This window comes from Hoplias malabaricus, chromosome X1 (assembly GCF_029633855.1).
Source record: "Hoplias malabaricus isolate fHopMal1 chromosome X1, fHopMal1.hap1, whole genome shotgun sequence".
Classification (NCBI taxonomy): domain Eukaryota; kingdom Metazoa; phylum Chordata; class Actinopteri; order Characiformes; family Erythrinidae; genus Hoplias; species Hoplias malabaricus.
Window position 1 is genome coordinate 20607839 of NC_089818.1, and position 15127 is coordinate 20622965.

The window sequence follows — 15127 nt, forward strand, 5'->3', positions numbered from 1 at the left end:
CGGAGGAAATCCACGCAGACACAGGGAGAACACACCACACTCCTCACAGACATTCACCCGAAGGAAACCCACGCAGACAAAGGGAGAACACACCACACTCCTCACTGACAGTCACCCGGAGGAAACCCACACAGACACAGGGAGAACACACCACACTCCTCACAGACAGTCACCTGGAGGAAACCCAAGCAGACACAGGGAGAACACACCACACCCCTCACAGACAGTCACCCGGAGGAAACCCACACAGACACAGGGAGAACACACCACAATCCTCACAGACAGTCATCCGGAGGAAACCCACGCAGACACAGGGAGAACACACTACGCTCCTCACAGACATTCACCCGGAGGAAACCCACGCAGACACAGGGAGAACACACAACACTCCTCACAGATTCACCCGGAGGAAACCCACACAGACACAGGGAGAACACACCACACTCCTCACAGAGTCACCCGGAGGAAACCCACACAGACACAGGGAGAACACACCACACTCCTCACAGACAGTCACCCGGAGAAAACCCACGCAGACACAAAGAGAACACACCACACTCCTCACAGACAGTCACCCGGAGGAAACCCACGCAGACACAGGGAGAACACACCACACTCCTCACAGACATTCACCCAGAGGAAACCCACGCAGACACAGGGATAACACACCACACTCCTCATAGACAGTCACCCGGAGGAAACCCACGCAGACACAGAGAGAACACACCAAACTCCTCACAGACAGTCACCCGGAGGAAACCCACGCAGACACAAAGAGAACACACCACACTCCTCACAGACGGTCACCCGGAGGAAACCCACGCAGACACAGAGAGAACATACCACACTCTTCACAGACAGTCACCCGGAGGAAACCCACGCAGACACAGAGAGAACACACCACACTCTTCACAGACAGTCACCCGGAGGAAACCCACACAGACACAGAGAGAACACACCACACTCTTCACAGACAGTCACCCGGAGCAGGAATCGAACCCACAACCTCCAGGTCCCTGGAGCTGTGCGGCTGAGCCACCATGCTGCAAAGGCTATAAAATGCCATTGTTATATTAACTATGCAATGCTTAAGTTTGTACCACATCTACAGTGTAACATTGCATTTTTTATATGGGTTTTGAATTGGTAAATTTACAGGAAATTTAAAAAACCTTACAAATTCTCAATGAATATTCAGAAATGAAGATTAGATTCCATGTCATTTAGGACCAATCCTAATACCTTTTATATGGAATGACACCACCAATCCTTGCACGTCTTGCAGCAAAACACAACATTCATCTTTTTCCGCATTGTGCATTTTCAACGAGGCCGTGGATGGTTGAACTGTTCCCGCACACACTGTCTCTTGTGGCTAAACCACAATTACTCATGCAGAATAACAGACTCTGAATGAGGCCTGTTCAGTGTTGGCTCCCAGCGGAAGGCGCTTCGAAACCTCATCTAAATCTCAGCAAAGGCTGCAGGTGAGCGCGAGAAATATGAAAAGCCTCACAGAGCCACGAGCCTAAACCAAACAGATTGTGTCCTAATGCGGTGATTACGCTCAGGTCGGTGAATGAGGTCGATGGGACATGCCTAGATCCCTCTTTCACTTTTAGAGGTTTACATTAAGCCTATAAGGGATCAAAAGAAACGCGAAAGGACGCCTTGGGAATCACATACTTTATCTTTAAAGACGTTGCCACCTTTTAATGAATAGCTCTTTAAACTTTTTGTAGTGTTCAATATGAAACTGGAAAATAAAGTAATACACAAACTGTACACAAATCATTCTTAAAAGCCCTGCGAAATCCACCAACAACCTTATGTAGTTCCAATACCCTTCAATCTACATCATGAACAGAACTACATTCATTCATTTATTCATTGTCTGTAACCCTTATCCAGTTCAGGGTCACGGTGGGTCCAGAGCCTACCTGGAATCACTGGGCGCAAGGCGGGAACACACCTGGAGGGGGCGCCAGTCCTTCACAGGGCAACACAGACACACACACATTCACTCACACCTACGGACACTTTTGAGTCGCCAATTCACCTACCAACGTGTGTTTCTGGACTGTGGGAGGAAACCGGAGCACCCGGAGGAAACCCACGCAGACACAGGGAGAACACACCACACTCCTCACAGACAATCACCCGGAGGAAACCCACACAGACACAGGGAGAACACACCACACTCCTCACAGACAGTCACCCGGAGGAAACCCACGCAGACACAGGGAGAACACACCACACTCCTCACAGAAAGTCACCCGGAGGAAACCCACACAGACACAGGGAGAACACACCACACTCCTCACAGACAGTCACCCGGAGGAAACCCACGCAGACACAGGGAGAACACACCACACTCCTCACAGACAGTCACCCGGAGGAAACCCACGCAGACACAGGGAGAACACACTACACTCCTCACAGACAGTCACCCGGAGGAAACCCACGCAGACACAGGGAGAACACACTACACTCCTCACAGACAGTCACCCGGAGGAAACCCACGCAGACACAGGGAGAACACACTACACTCCTCACAGACAGTCACCCGGAGGAAACCCACGCAGACACAGGGGGAACACACCACACTCCTCACAGACAGTCACCCGGAGGAAACCCACGCAGACACAGAGAGAACACACCACACTCCTCACAGACAGTCACCTGGAGGAAACCCACGCAGACACAGAGAGAACACACCACACTCCTCACAGACAGTCACCCGGAGAAAACCCACGCAGACACAGGGAGAACACACTACACTCCTCACAGACAGTCACCCGGAGGAAACCCACGCAGACACAGGGAGAACACACTACACTCCTCACAGACAGTCACCCGGAGGAAACCCACGCAGACACAGGGAAAACACACTACACTCCTCACAGACAGTCACCCGGAGGAAACCCACGCAGACACAGGGAGAAGACACCACACTCCTCACAGACAGTCACCCGGAGGAAACCCACGCAGACACAGAGAGAACACACCACACTCCTCACAGACAGTCACCCAGAGCAGGAATCAAACCCACAACCTCCAGGCCCCTGGAGCTTTGTGACTGCGACACTAACCTGCTGCACCACCGTGCCGCACTAACAGGTTAAATACCGTCTAATCCCATAGCACAAAGTCCAAGCCATGAATCTCTAGTGAACCTGGGGAAGTTTTAAGACTCGTTCTGCAGTCTACAACGTTATTCCGTGTATTGTGTGGTGTTCTCAGGTGCACGTTAATATCTCTCAGTTTGTCAGTTTTATAACTCTGAAAGTGTGCGCCAGTTTCAGCCAGAGGGAGTGAGGCTAACCGAACTGAGCATCGCCCCGGGACCCTCAAACTGTAGTCTTTCAAGAAAGGGGTCTTTAAATCAGAGAATCTCACTCTGACTCTAACTAAATGTGACATATTCATGAAAACAACTGGTTAAATAACCGGCCCTAAACATTTTTTCTTTATCTTTGAAAGCAGTAGTATTCCAGAGTGGAGAGGGAACCAAATATTAAAATAGATAACAGCAGTGGGTTGCTGCGAACATCCCTGAAACGTTTAAGACTAATTCTGAAAAGAGAGTGGAGGGGCCTAGTGGGTTTCTGTCCACGTCACCACTTTAGGTATTTATGTCACATGCGCAACCTCTAAAAAGAGGATCTGGTACCGTTTGCTGTCACTTGAGCACAGAATACAGGAGCTGCTGTGAACAGGGAGATATTAGAACAGCAAACTCAGTCTACATCGGCTCATCTACATAACGTCAACCAATAAAAAGCAGAAATGAAATGAACAGAGCTTGCAAGCCATAAGACAACATGACATTGACCTGGTTAAAGTAATTTTCTTAAAAACTAATGCTGTCTTGCTCCTGGGCTGCAGGGTGTGCTGCCTCTGAGGAGTTTGGTGTTTTCTCTGTGTCTGCGTGGGTTTCCTTCATGTGCTCCGCTTTCGCTGTGCTGTTAGTAATCAGTGTTTTTGTGACAGTGGGCTTCAGGACGCATTGTTCACTTTAGTGTCAAACCATATGTTTTTCTCGTTTAAAATCAGTTCACTGTCTGAGTTTAAATGGTGTTTTAAAGCAGTTTAACCCTCTCATTTCATCAGATTCAACCCCTCTGAAAGGACACTGCAACACATTCATTCATTCATTCATTCATTATCTGTAAGTTCAGGGTCGCGGTGGGTCCAGAGCCTACCCGCAATCATTGGGCGCAAGGCGGGAATACACCCTGGAGGGGGCGCCAGTCCTTCACAGGGCAACACACTCACACACTCACACCTACAGACACTTTTGAGTCGCCAATCCACCTACCAACGTGTGTTTTTGGACTGTGGGAGGAAACCGGAGCACCCGGAGAAAACACACGCAGACACAGGGAGAACACACCACATTCCTCACAGACAGTCACCCGGAGGAAACCCACGCAGACACAGGGAGAACACACCATACTCCTCACAGACAGTCACCCGGAGGAAACCCACGCAGACACAGGGAGAACACACCACATTCCTCACAGACAGTCACCCGGAGGAAACCCACGCAGACATGGGGAGAACCCACAACCTTCAGGTCCTTGGAGCTGTGTGACTGCGACACTAACCTGCTGCGTCACCGTGCCGCCCACTGCAACTCAATGAATGTTTTAAAAGTTCGCTACACTCCACCCAAATTCAGACTCGTCAATATAAAAGTCCTTGTAAGAATGGACTAAAACGCCAAACATCCACCACAAAACATGGAGGTGCCACAGTTCATTTTGTCAGTTTCATGCCTTAAATGAGACCAGACCATCTCCAGAAAGCTCTGGTTAACTCAGTCATACACTGTGCTCTTAGTGACCAAGGACCCCACCCCCAACCCCCACCTTCCGAATATTCGCCAAATACAACGTCCGAAACTCCGAAGCCCTAAAAATGTTATTGGGGACAGCCCTACTCCCCACAGACGTCTCCCCAAATCCACAACACCTAAGGAGGATGGCTTTAAACGTGTCAGTTTGGTTGGAGGTTTGTTTCTGGAGTGTGGACTACTGGGTAACTCTGACTTTATATGTGTGAAATATATTCTAGAACAGTCGATTTGGTTACGACTGCTGTCCTATCACCAGTGGACTGAACGTAGGTTTGTGGAAACATTTCACATGAACACAGCAGTGGACACCCTACCTCCTCCCACTGATGAATATAGCGGATGAGTCTGGAGAGTCTCAGGAGTCTCAGTAAGCTGAGGATCTTGGTGAAGCGCACGATCCTCAAAGCCCGCGCCGTCTTGTACACCTCCGAGTCTATTCCCTTCTCCACAATCAGGAAGATGTAATCCACAGGGATGGACGAGACAAAGTCCACCACGAACCAAGTCTTCAGGTACTTCTTCTTGATGGTCTTGGGGTCCAGGATGATGTCCGAGCTCTCCTCGCGGATGATGCCTGTGCGGAAGTTGAGCACCAGGTCCATGAGGAAAAAAGTGTCCGAGACCACGTTGAAGATGATCCAAGGCGTGGTGGTCTCATCTTTGAAGAAGGTGATGCCCACAGGGATGATGATCAGGTTGCCAACCATGAATAGCAGCATAGTAAAATCCCAGTAGAACCTGGATACAGGGGAGGAAAGGACAAGATAATAAGTGGTCAAAGGAGGACACCAGCTCACCCAAAACATTTCTTGTAAACGTATGAGTATTCATTTTTTCCTCCTTGCTGCAGCAAAAGATGGCCCTCTCTCTACTTTTTTCACTACGCACAATGGAAGACATTTAGATGACTGGTAGCTACCTTTATGGAACCGGGGAGTTAGATTTCTCCTTATAGTGTGTTGAGCTATTTAATGATTCATTGGTGGCATTCGGAAAAGATGCAGTGGCTTACTTCACGTGGCTCAGAGGGAGCTAGTCCTAGCCTTCGCCCTCACAGCTTGGCAGCAGTGTGTGACTGACCTAGCAAGCAGAAAACTGGGTAAAAGGATGAAGAACTACAGCTGCTTCGAGCGGATATTTGAGAGAAGCTAATGCTGCTACTAGAGCTCCAAATTTTGCACTGACATAGGGACCTTAGGCTTATTTTGAGCTGTTGAAGAGCGCACGTTTAATGTGAGAAGGTTTTTCACACATAATATAAAAGCCACCTACCAACGTGTGTTTTTGGACTGTGGGAGGAAACCGGAGCACCCGGAGGAAGCCCATGCGGACACAGGGAGAACACACCACACTCCTCACAGACAGTCACCCGGAGGAAACCCACGCAGACACAGGGAGAACACACCACACTCCTCACTGACAGTCACCTGGAGGAAACCCACGCAGACACAGGGAGAACACACCACACTCCTCACAAACAGTCACCCGGAGGAAGCCCACGCAGACACAGGGAGAACACACCACACTCCTCACAAACAGTCACCCGGAGGAAGCCCACGCAGACACAGGGAGAACACACCACACTCCTCACAGACAGTCACCCGGAGGAAACCCACGCAGACACAGAGAGAACGCACCACACTCCTCAAAGACAGTCACCTGGAGGAAACCCACGTGGAAACAGGGAGAACACACCCCACTCCTCACAGACAGTCACCCTGAGCGGGAATCGAACTCACAACCTCCAGGTCCCTGGAGCTGTGTGACTGCGACACCTACCTACTTCACCACCGTGCCGCCAACAGCAACTTTAATGAAGACAAACACAGTAATGGGAGTGAATGAGGCAAACAAGACGAGAAATGGTATGGTCCATTTTAGAGGTTTGTAAAGTTGTATAACAGAATTTGTCCAGGCATTAACACAGAAAGTGTATTGTAATATTTACACTTAGAGCTAAGAATGATATATAGGTTTTGAAACTATTGTTTTCACCCTGCTTTTTTTTTTCTTTTTTCTTTTGCTCTCACATAAATGACAAGGAGGTGGGACTATTCCACTCGATGTCAGATGCAGAACAAAACGGGAACGACTCATTTTAATTCCCATGATTTCAGACAGACAGGGTTTATTTATTTCACTGCGTGTGGGCTTCAACTTCCCAAATTAATGTGAACTCTCCTAACTGAGGGGTGTCGGCCAATTCTTTGGACACGTGGTGGACCTTCATTATGAAAGAAAACCTCAGCAACACATTTGAATGAAGAAGTCTGGGCAATAACTGTCTTTTAGGTTTGGAAGCTTTGAGGGGTATTAAAGGGTTCAGACGTCTGGCTCCTCTCACTCCCTCCCTCTGAATGACAGCCTGGGAATCTAAGAGTGTACTGATGTAGAATTTTAAAAATGTGGTGGCATCCTCCTGCAGCTCGCCCTCTCCGCAGGAGATGAACGGAGGGGGGAAAGCTCAAGGTCACGGCAGCGCGCGCTGCTGACTCATAACTCGCGCTGACGGGGCTCGTGACCGCGTTTTTGGACTGCGACGCTTCGGATTATCTAACACACCTTAGTGACGTCGAGCTCGCAGTGGGCGGGCTGATGTATTGTTAGGAAAAAAGAAAAGAAAAGAAAAGAAAAAAGCGCCTCACTTTTTTTTCCCGCAGTGTTGCACCATATAGACACCCGGTTACCGGGAGGATACGACACAGAAGCTGACACATGAGCGCGCTACGGGAACGGCTAGTACATTTCCATCAGCTGCGCGGAACTTGGGCTGCTGTGACGCACATGATAACAACGTGTCTCGAGAGCACAACAGCAACCCCCCCCCCCCCCCCCCCTTCCTCTCATCACCAACTCAAACACAAACGGCCATTAAAGCAACAGTCCTTTCTAAAGTCAATGCTACGAAGGGCTGTGATAGTCTACTGTCCTACAGGAACCTGTGCAAAAGTCCTAGAACATTTAGAACAGCCCTTGGGTCAAGAGTTGCCTGCCCTTGCCTTGCTCGCGGCGGCCATTTTGAGCAGACTTCCGAAGTTCAGTCTTAGAAGTTGGTTGTAATTTTGAATATTTACATTTATGGCATTTTGGCAGACGCTCTTACCCAGAGCGACTTACAAGGCTACAGGTAGGTCAACATAGTGTTAGGATTCTTGCCCAATGACTCTTATTGGTCTCTCACATCTCTCACCTATGGTGTTACCACTGAACCTAACTCAGTGTTCGGTTCTGGGTGCTCAGTCCTTCGACCTGAGAAGTAGTGTTCAAAGATGGAGCAGTTTTATATCAAAACTACTATTTGGAAATGTGTTATTTTTAACTAGCAAAAGCTGACGTTTCAACATTAGCAATTAAATTAATTAAAAGAAACTGATTCTAAGTATGGGCGGCACGGTGGCGCAGCAGGTAGTGTCGCAGTCACACAGCTCCAGAGACCTGGAGGTTGTGGGTTCGGTTGTGGGTGACTGTGTGGTGTGTGAGGAGTGTGGTGTGTTCTCCCTGTGTCTGAGTGGGTTTCCTCCAGGTGACTGTCTGTGAGGAGATGGTGTGTTTTCCCTGTGTCTGCGTGGGTTTCCTCCAGGTGACTGTCTGTGAGGAGTTGGTGTGTTTTCCCTGTGTCTGCGTGGGTTTCCTCCAGGTGACTGTCTGTGAGGAGTTGGTGTGTTTTCCCTGTGTCTGCGTGGGTTTCCTCCAGGTGACTGTCTGTGAGGAGTGTGGTGTGTTCTCCCTGTGTCTGCGTGGGTTTCCTCCGGGTGACTGTCTGTGAGGAGATGGTGTGTTCTCCCTGTGTCTGCGTGGGTTTCCTCCGGGTGACTGTGAGGAGTGTGGGGTGATCTCCCAGTGATTTGCGCCCAATGATTCGAGGTAGGCTCTGGACCCACCGTGACCCTGAACTGTATAAGGGTTACAGATAATTATTGAATGAATGATTCTAACTAGTGTTTAAGTACATATTATCGTTAGAATTGTGAATGTTGCGTATACGAAGAAATTGGATATTGATAGGACCAGTCAATTTTTAAGCATGGTAATGTTGGACACTGGGAAACGGGAAGAGAGGAGCTTCTCACTTATCGAAAATTAATAATTAAATTATTAATTAATTAACTAATACTACTACACTCAGACAGTGCACTAAATGTTACACATAGGAACAGGAAGCTTAGATAAATGGGTTTTTGCTGTGCACTACGCAGTGTGGGAAAATGGCTTACAACATTGCAGCTGCAGTTTATTATGATGTGTCTCATCATAGCAACAGGTCATTACGTCCTGTTAGTAAGAAACGATGTAGTATGTCATATTTTTTCTCCTAGCCTGCAGAACGTACACCTTTAATGTCTATGGTATTTTTGTGTAGTACACAAAAGGGATGCATCCAATGTCTTCACGTTTTAAACCGGAACCTTTAGCGCCTAACGAGTTACACCCATCACAAGCAACCTAACACTGCGACGTGTTCATGACAACAACCACAAACGACCGACAGTCTGACACCCTAAATACACCTAAAAATATGTACCCCAGAAGCATATTGAACATTCAAGCAGCTAAAAATGTTAACGCCTCCAGAGAGAACACGGCTGTCTTGATTGGTAAATGTTCACCTGTTGTGTCTGTTTCCTTTTCTCAGTAACAGCTTCTTGACAATGTCACATTCTGGTGTTGTACTGGACGATATACATGTTTATATGTTTTGGAAAATCCTGTCTTAGTTCTCTTTAATTTTTTTCCACTCCTTTCCCACAGTGGAATATCTAATCTCAGTCACACAGCTCCAGGGACCTGGAGGTTGTGGGTTCGATTCCTGCTCCAGGTGACTGTCTGTGAGGAGTGTGGTGTGTTCTCCCTGTGTCAGTGTGGGTTTCCTCCTGGTGACTGTCTGTGAGGAGTGTGGTGTGTTCTCCCTGTGTCTGCGTGGGTTTCCTCCTGGTGACTGTCTGTGAGGAGTGTGGTGTGTTCTCCCTGTGTCTGCGTGGGTTTCCTCCGGGTGACTGTCTGTGAGGAGTGTGGTGTGTTCTCCCTGTGTCTGCGTGGGTTTCCTCCTGGTGACTGTCTGTGAGGAGTGTGGTGTGTTCTCCCTGTGTCTGCGTGGGTTTCCTCCGAGTGACTGTCTGTTGAGGAGTGTGGTGTGTTCTCCCTGTGTCTGTGTGGGTTTCCTCCTGGTGACTGTCTGTGAGGAGTGTGGTGTGTTCTCCCTGTGTCTGCGTGGGTTTCCTCCGAGTGACTGTCTGTGAGGAGTGTGGTGTGTTCTCCCTGTGTCTGCGTGGGTTTCCTCCGAGTGACTGTCTGTTGAGGAGTGTGGTGTGTTCTCCCTGTGTCTGTGTGGGTTTCCTCCTGGTGACTGTCTGTGAGGAGTGTGGTGTGTTCTCCCTGTGTCTGCGTGGGTTTCCTCCGAGTGACTGTCTGTGAGGAGTGTGGTGTGTTCTCCCTGTGTCTGCGTGGGTTTCCTCCGGGTGACTGTCTGTGAGGAGATGGTGTGTTCTCCCTGTGTCTGCGTGGGTTTCCTCCGGGTGACTGTGAGGAGTGTGGGGTGATCTCCCAGTGATTTGCGCCCAATGATTCGAGGTAGGCTCTGGACCCACCGTGACCCTGAACTGTATAAGGGTTACAGATAATTATTGAATGAATGATTCTAACTAGTGTTTAAGTACATATTATCGTTAGAATTGTGAATGTTGCGTATACGAAGAAATTGGATATTGATAGGACCAGTCAATTTTTAAGCATGGTAATGTTGGACACTGGGAAACGGGAAGAGAGGAGCTTCTCACTTATCGAAAATTAATAATTAAATTATTAACTAATTAACTAATACTACTACACTCAGACAGTGCACTAAATGTTACACATAGGAACAGGAAGCTTAGATAAATGGGTTTTTGCTGTGCACTACGCAGTGTGGGAAAATGGCTTACAACATTGCAGCTGCAGTTTATTATGATGTGTCTCATCATAGCAACAGGTCATTACGTCCTGTTAGTAAGAAACGATGTAGTATGTCATATTTTTTCTCCTAGCCTGCAGAACGTACACCTTTAATGTCTATGGTATTTTTGTGTAGTACACAAAAGGGATGCATCCAATGTCTTCACGTTTTAAACCGGAACCTTTAGCGCCTAACGAGTTACACCCATCACAAGCAACCTAACACTGCGACGTGTTCATGACAACAACCACAAACGACCGACAGTCTGACACCCTAAATACACCTAAAATATGTACCCCAGAAGCATATTGAACATTCAAGCAGCTAAAAATGTTAACGCCTCCAGAGAGAACACGGCTGTCTTGATTGGTAAATGTTCACCTGTTGTGTCTGTTTCCTTTTCTCAGTAACAGCTTCTTGACAATGTCACATTCTGGTGTTGTACTGGACGATATACATGTTTATATGTTTTGGAAAATCCTGTCTTAGTTCTCTTTAATTTTTTTCCACTCCTTTCCCACAGTGGAATATCTAATCTCAGTCACACAGCTCCAGGGACCTGGAGGTTGTGGGTTCGATTCCTGCTCCAGGTGACTGTCTGTGAGGAGTGTGGTGTGTTCTTCCTGTGTCAGTGTGGGTTTCCTCCTGGTGACTGTCTGTGAGGAGTGTGGTGTGTTCTCCCTGTGTCTGCGTGGGTTTCCTCCTGGTGACTGTCTGTGAGGAGTGTGGTGTGTTCTCCCTGTGTCTGCGTGGGTTTCCTCCGGGTGACTGTCTGTGAGGAGTGTGGTGTGTTCTCCCTGTGTCTGCGTGGGTTTCCTCCTGGTGACTGTCTGTGAGGAGTGTGGTGTGTTCTCCCTGTGTCTGCGTGGGTTTCCTCCGAGTGACTGTCTGTTGAGGAGTGTGGTGTGTTCTCCCTGTGTCTGTGTGGGTTTCCTCCTGGTGACTGTCTGTGAGGAGTGTGGTGTGTTCTCCCTGTGTCTGCGTGGGTTTCCTCCGAGTGACTGTCTGTGAGGAGTGTGGTGTGTTCTCCCTGTGTCTGCGTGGGTTTTCTCCGAGTGACTGTCTGTTGAGGAGTGTGGTGTGTTCTCCCTGTGTCTGTGTGGGTTTCCTCCTGGTGACTGTCTGTGAGGAGTGTGGTGTGTTCTCCCTGTGTCTGCGTGGGTTTCCTCCGAGTGACTGTCTGTGAGGAGTGTGGTGTGTTCTCCCTGTGTCTGCGTGGGTTTCCTCCGGGTGACTGTCTGTGAGGAGTGTGGTGTGTTCTCCCTGTGTCTGTGTGGGTTTCCTCCTGGTGACTGTCTGTGAGGAGTGTGGTGTGTTCTCCCTGTGTCTGCGTGGGTTTCCTCCGAGTGACTGTCTGTGAGGAGTGTGGTGTGTTCTCCCTGTGTCTGCGTGGGTTTCCTCCGGGTGACTGTCTGTGAGGAGTGTGGTGTGTTCTCCGTGTCTGCGTGGGTTTCCTCCAGGTGACTGTCTGTGAGTGGTGTGGTGTGTTCTCCGTGTCCGCATGGGTTTCCTCCGGGTGACTGTCTGTGAGGAGTGTGGTGTGTTCTCCCTGTGTCTGCGTGGGTTTCCTCATATCTAATCTCCCCAGAATTGCTTCCTGAACAGTATGTAACTTGAACATAATGGCTATTTAGACTCAGGATTGAATGAATGCTGTGCGTCGGCCAAAAACCTTAAATCCGCTGACAACTTCTTGAACCTTTGCCACATAATTCTGACAATGGTATCGTGGCTGTTGTTGGCTTTCAGCGTTGCTGCATTTTGCACTGTCCTTGATGCTGAGACTGAGAATCAAATACCCAAACTTGCCCCTATAATTAACCTCACGGCTGAGTTTCAGAGTCAATCCCGAAGCCACTCAGACTCTAAAAACATCTCGCTATTGCTGCCATCCCAAGATCCAGGGGCTGATCGATGAAGGTTCCCAGCCACTGGAGATTAATGCGATCTCAAACCTTCAAAGGTTCAAACATAGGTTGTTTCCAATTCGTTTAAATAGGAGCATTTCATGAGGCAATTCTTACCGTCTCAGCTTTGACGAAAAGAGAACAGTCACTACCACTACATCCTTTCTTCAAGAGGATAAACTTGAGTCTTGAACTTGAACCAGTGCCGTGGACATCAGAGTTGTGTGTTACCCTCCATCTCCTGTCAGTGACACCCCATTTCTACTATCTATTGCCTTGCTACTCAAAGCCAGTCTGGTGTTTGTTACTGTACAGTGTTTATTATTGTTTGTTGTTCCAACTTTGTTGGAATTGCTAAAGATAACATCATTGCACCACGAGAAAATGTAGCCTGTCATCAGCAGTCAGTTTCTAGCCAGATGTCATTTGGACGGTGGATCAACTTCAATCTAGCAGAGACACTGAAGTGTGTAACGACACCAGCCACCCAGCTGTGTCAGACAGTTGTGCGAACACCACAAAAACTGCCACGTTTTTTTCCCGCTTCGGTTCAGCTGATAATGCCCGGTCCATATGTTTGGACACATTGAGCCAACAGTTTGTATAAACTCCTTGGAAAAGCATGAAATGAGAAGTTCTTTTGGGATGAGTGGGAGGAGTGTGTGTGGTCAGTGCCTGACGTAGCCTAGATCCTCATGCTTGAATGCCATCTATCCCTCGTAAATATATACAAGCTTTGACTGTATTTCTGACCATATTCTGTATGTAGCACAAACCTAACGGTCGATCACGAGGCTTGGGTTGACCCACCAAACCCGTCCTTACCTGAAGTCGCTGTAAGGGTGAATGATCCAGTTCCCTGCACTCTTGACCCGCTCCTGTTCCCTTTCCACAGCCTTCTGGCTGCCGTACATGCGTAGGGAGAACTTGTTGACGCCCGGCTGCAGCATGCTGCTAAACTGCCTCTGCATGAAGCTGGCCTGGCTTCCTCGTGCCTCGCCATCCTCGCTACCTGCCGCTGCCTGCGGTCCATCCTCAGACTTCAGGAAAGTGACAGAGTTGCGGGGTTGCTGGCCTCCATGGGTCACCGAGGATGCCTTGCGGCTAGAAGCGTTGGAGAAGGACACCCGGGGGTCCCTCTTGTCCAGCTGGTCCCTTTTGTCCGGGTCATCCGTGCTGGCCGTGGAGTTACGCGCGCCTCGTCTGGGACCACCGTCCTGTCTGGACATGATGGAGCGCAGACTGCTGGCCCCTGAGTCCCGCCGGCACTCACCGTTCTTGTTGCACTTGGTGCCGGACTGTGCCTCAGCCGGTGTTTCCGGCATCACGGATGAAGTTGTTGTCCTTCCTCCTCCTGCTCCGCTTTGTCCTCCTCCTTTTCCTCCTCCCCCTCCGCCTTCGTCTGTGTCTTTTTGTCCCGGAGCATCCGCAGCTTTTGCCGGCTGCTCCTTCCTCTCTGCAGCACTGAAGTTTTTCATTCGGATGCTTCCTCCACTTCCTCCTCCCCCTCCTCCTCGTCTGAGCCTGGTGGGCTGGAGCTTAGCCTCTCCCTCGCCCTCCTCCGCCTCCTCCGCGGCGGCGTGGCTGGACGACTCGTCCACGCGGCTGCAGGAGCCGGCTGCGACTCTCTTCTGCATGACGGCTTCAGAGGAGGAGGAGGAGAGCTCAGTGTGCTCCATACAGGAAAGGAGGGGGGAGATTACCTAGAGAGAGAGAGAGAGAGAGAGAGAGCAGGAGGGAGGGAGAAAAGGAGGAGGGGAAAGGACAGAGTGAAAGAAACAGGAAGCAAGAGTAAATTAAACAGAAATGAAGACAAGCATGGAGGAGATGGAGGAAGGAGGGATGAAAGAAAGACAGAAAAATGAGGGAAGCAAGTGAGAGAGCAACAGATGCAGAAGGAGAAAGAGGGGAATAATTTTAAAGAAGAATAAGGTTAAAGAAGGTCAGAGAAAAGAGATAAATGGAGGGGTTGAAGCGATTTAGGGAGTGAAAAGATGAGGAAAAGAGAGACACATTTTCTCCCAACTTTTGTGCCTGTTTTACCTCATTAAATCTATTTTAGTTCTGATGTTTCCCTCTAACACTTAGCCACATTACCACACTACACTCCACCTGCGTTGGACCAGGACTGAAGCAGCAGCGCTGCTGGAGACCAGTAGTTTTCCTCTTATCAGCAGAAGGACACAAATCGCAGTGTCGTTTTGTCGTCATTGAAACGGAGGGTGAACTCAATGACAATTTCAGTACAGTCACAGACACTGAAAGTTTACCGCCCCCCAGCGGCGGAGAAACAGCTCTACACCCACTGACCCGGGACCTGAAAAGACTGAGGAACTGCGGTCAATCTCTGTTCCTATGGGAATGTAAAACAAACATATCAACGTATCCCCACAAATGTAAAACTTTCAAGCCTTAAATATTTAATGACCA

The 15127-nt window shown here is 49.0% G+C and overlaps 1 protein-coding gene across 1 annotated transcript in view; it reads right to left on the reverse strand.

Moving 5' to 3' along the window:
* LOC136675651 (potassium/sodium hyperpolarization-activated cyclic nucleotide-gated channel 2-like) overlaps positions 1 to 14255 on the reverse strand; it is an 83109-nt gene extending 68854 nt beyond the window's left edge. The window contains exons 1-2 of the mRNA XM_066652320.1: positions 13523 to 14255; positions 5176 to 5599 (exon numbers count right to left, since the gene is read on the reverse strand). Of these exons, the coding sequence (XP_066508417.1) occupies positions 5176 to 5599; positions 13523 to 14175 (1077 nt within the window). The 5' untranslated portion in view covers positions 14176 to 14255. The remainder of the gene's footprint in view (positions 1 to 5175; positions 5600 to 13522) is intronic.
* Between the last annotated feature and the right edge of the window lie 872 nt (positions 14256 to 15127).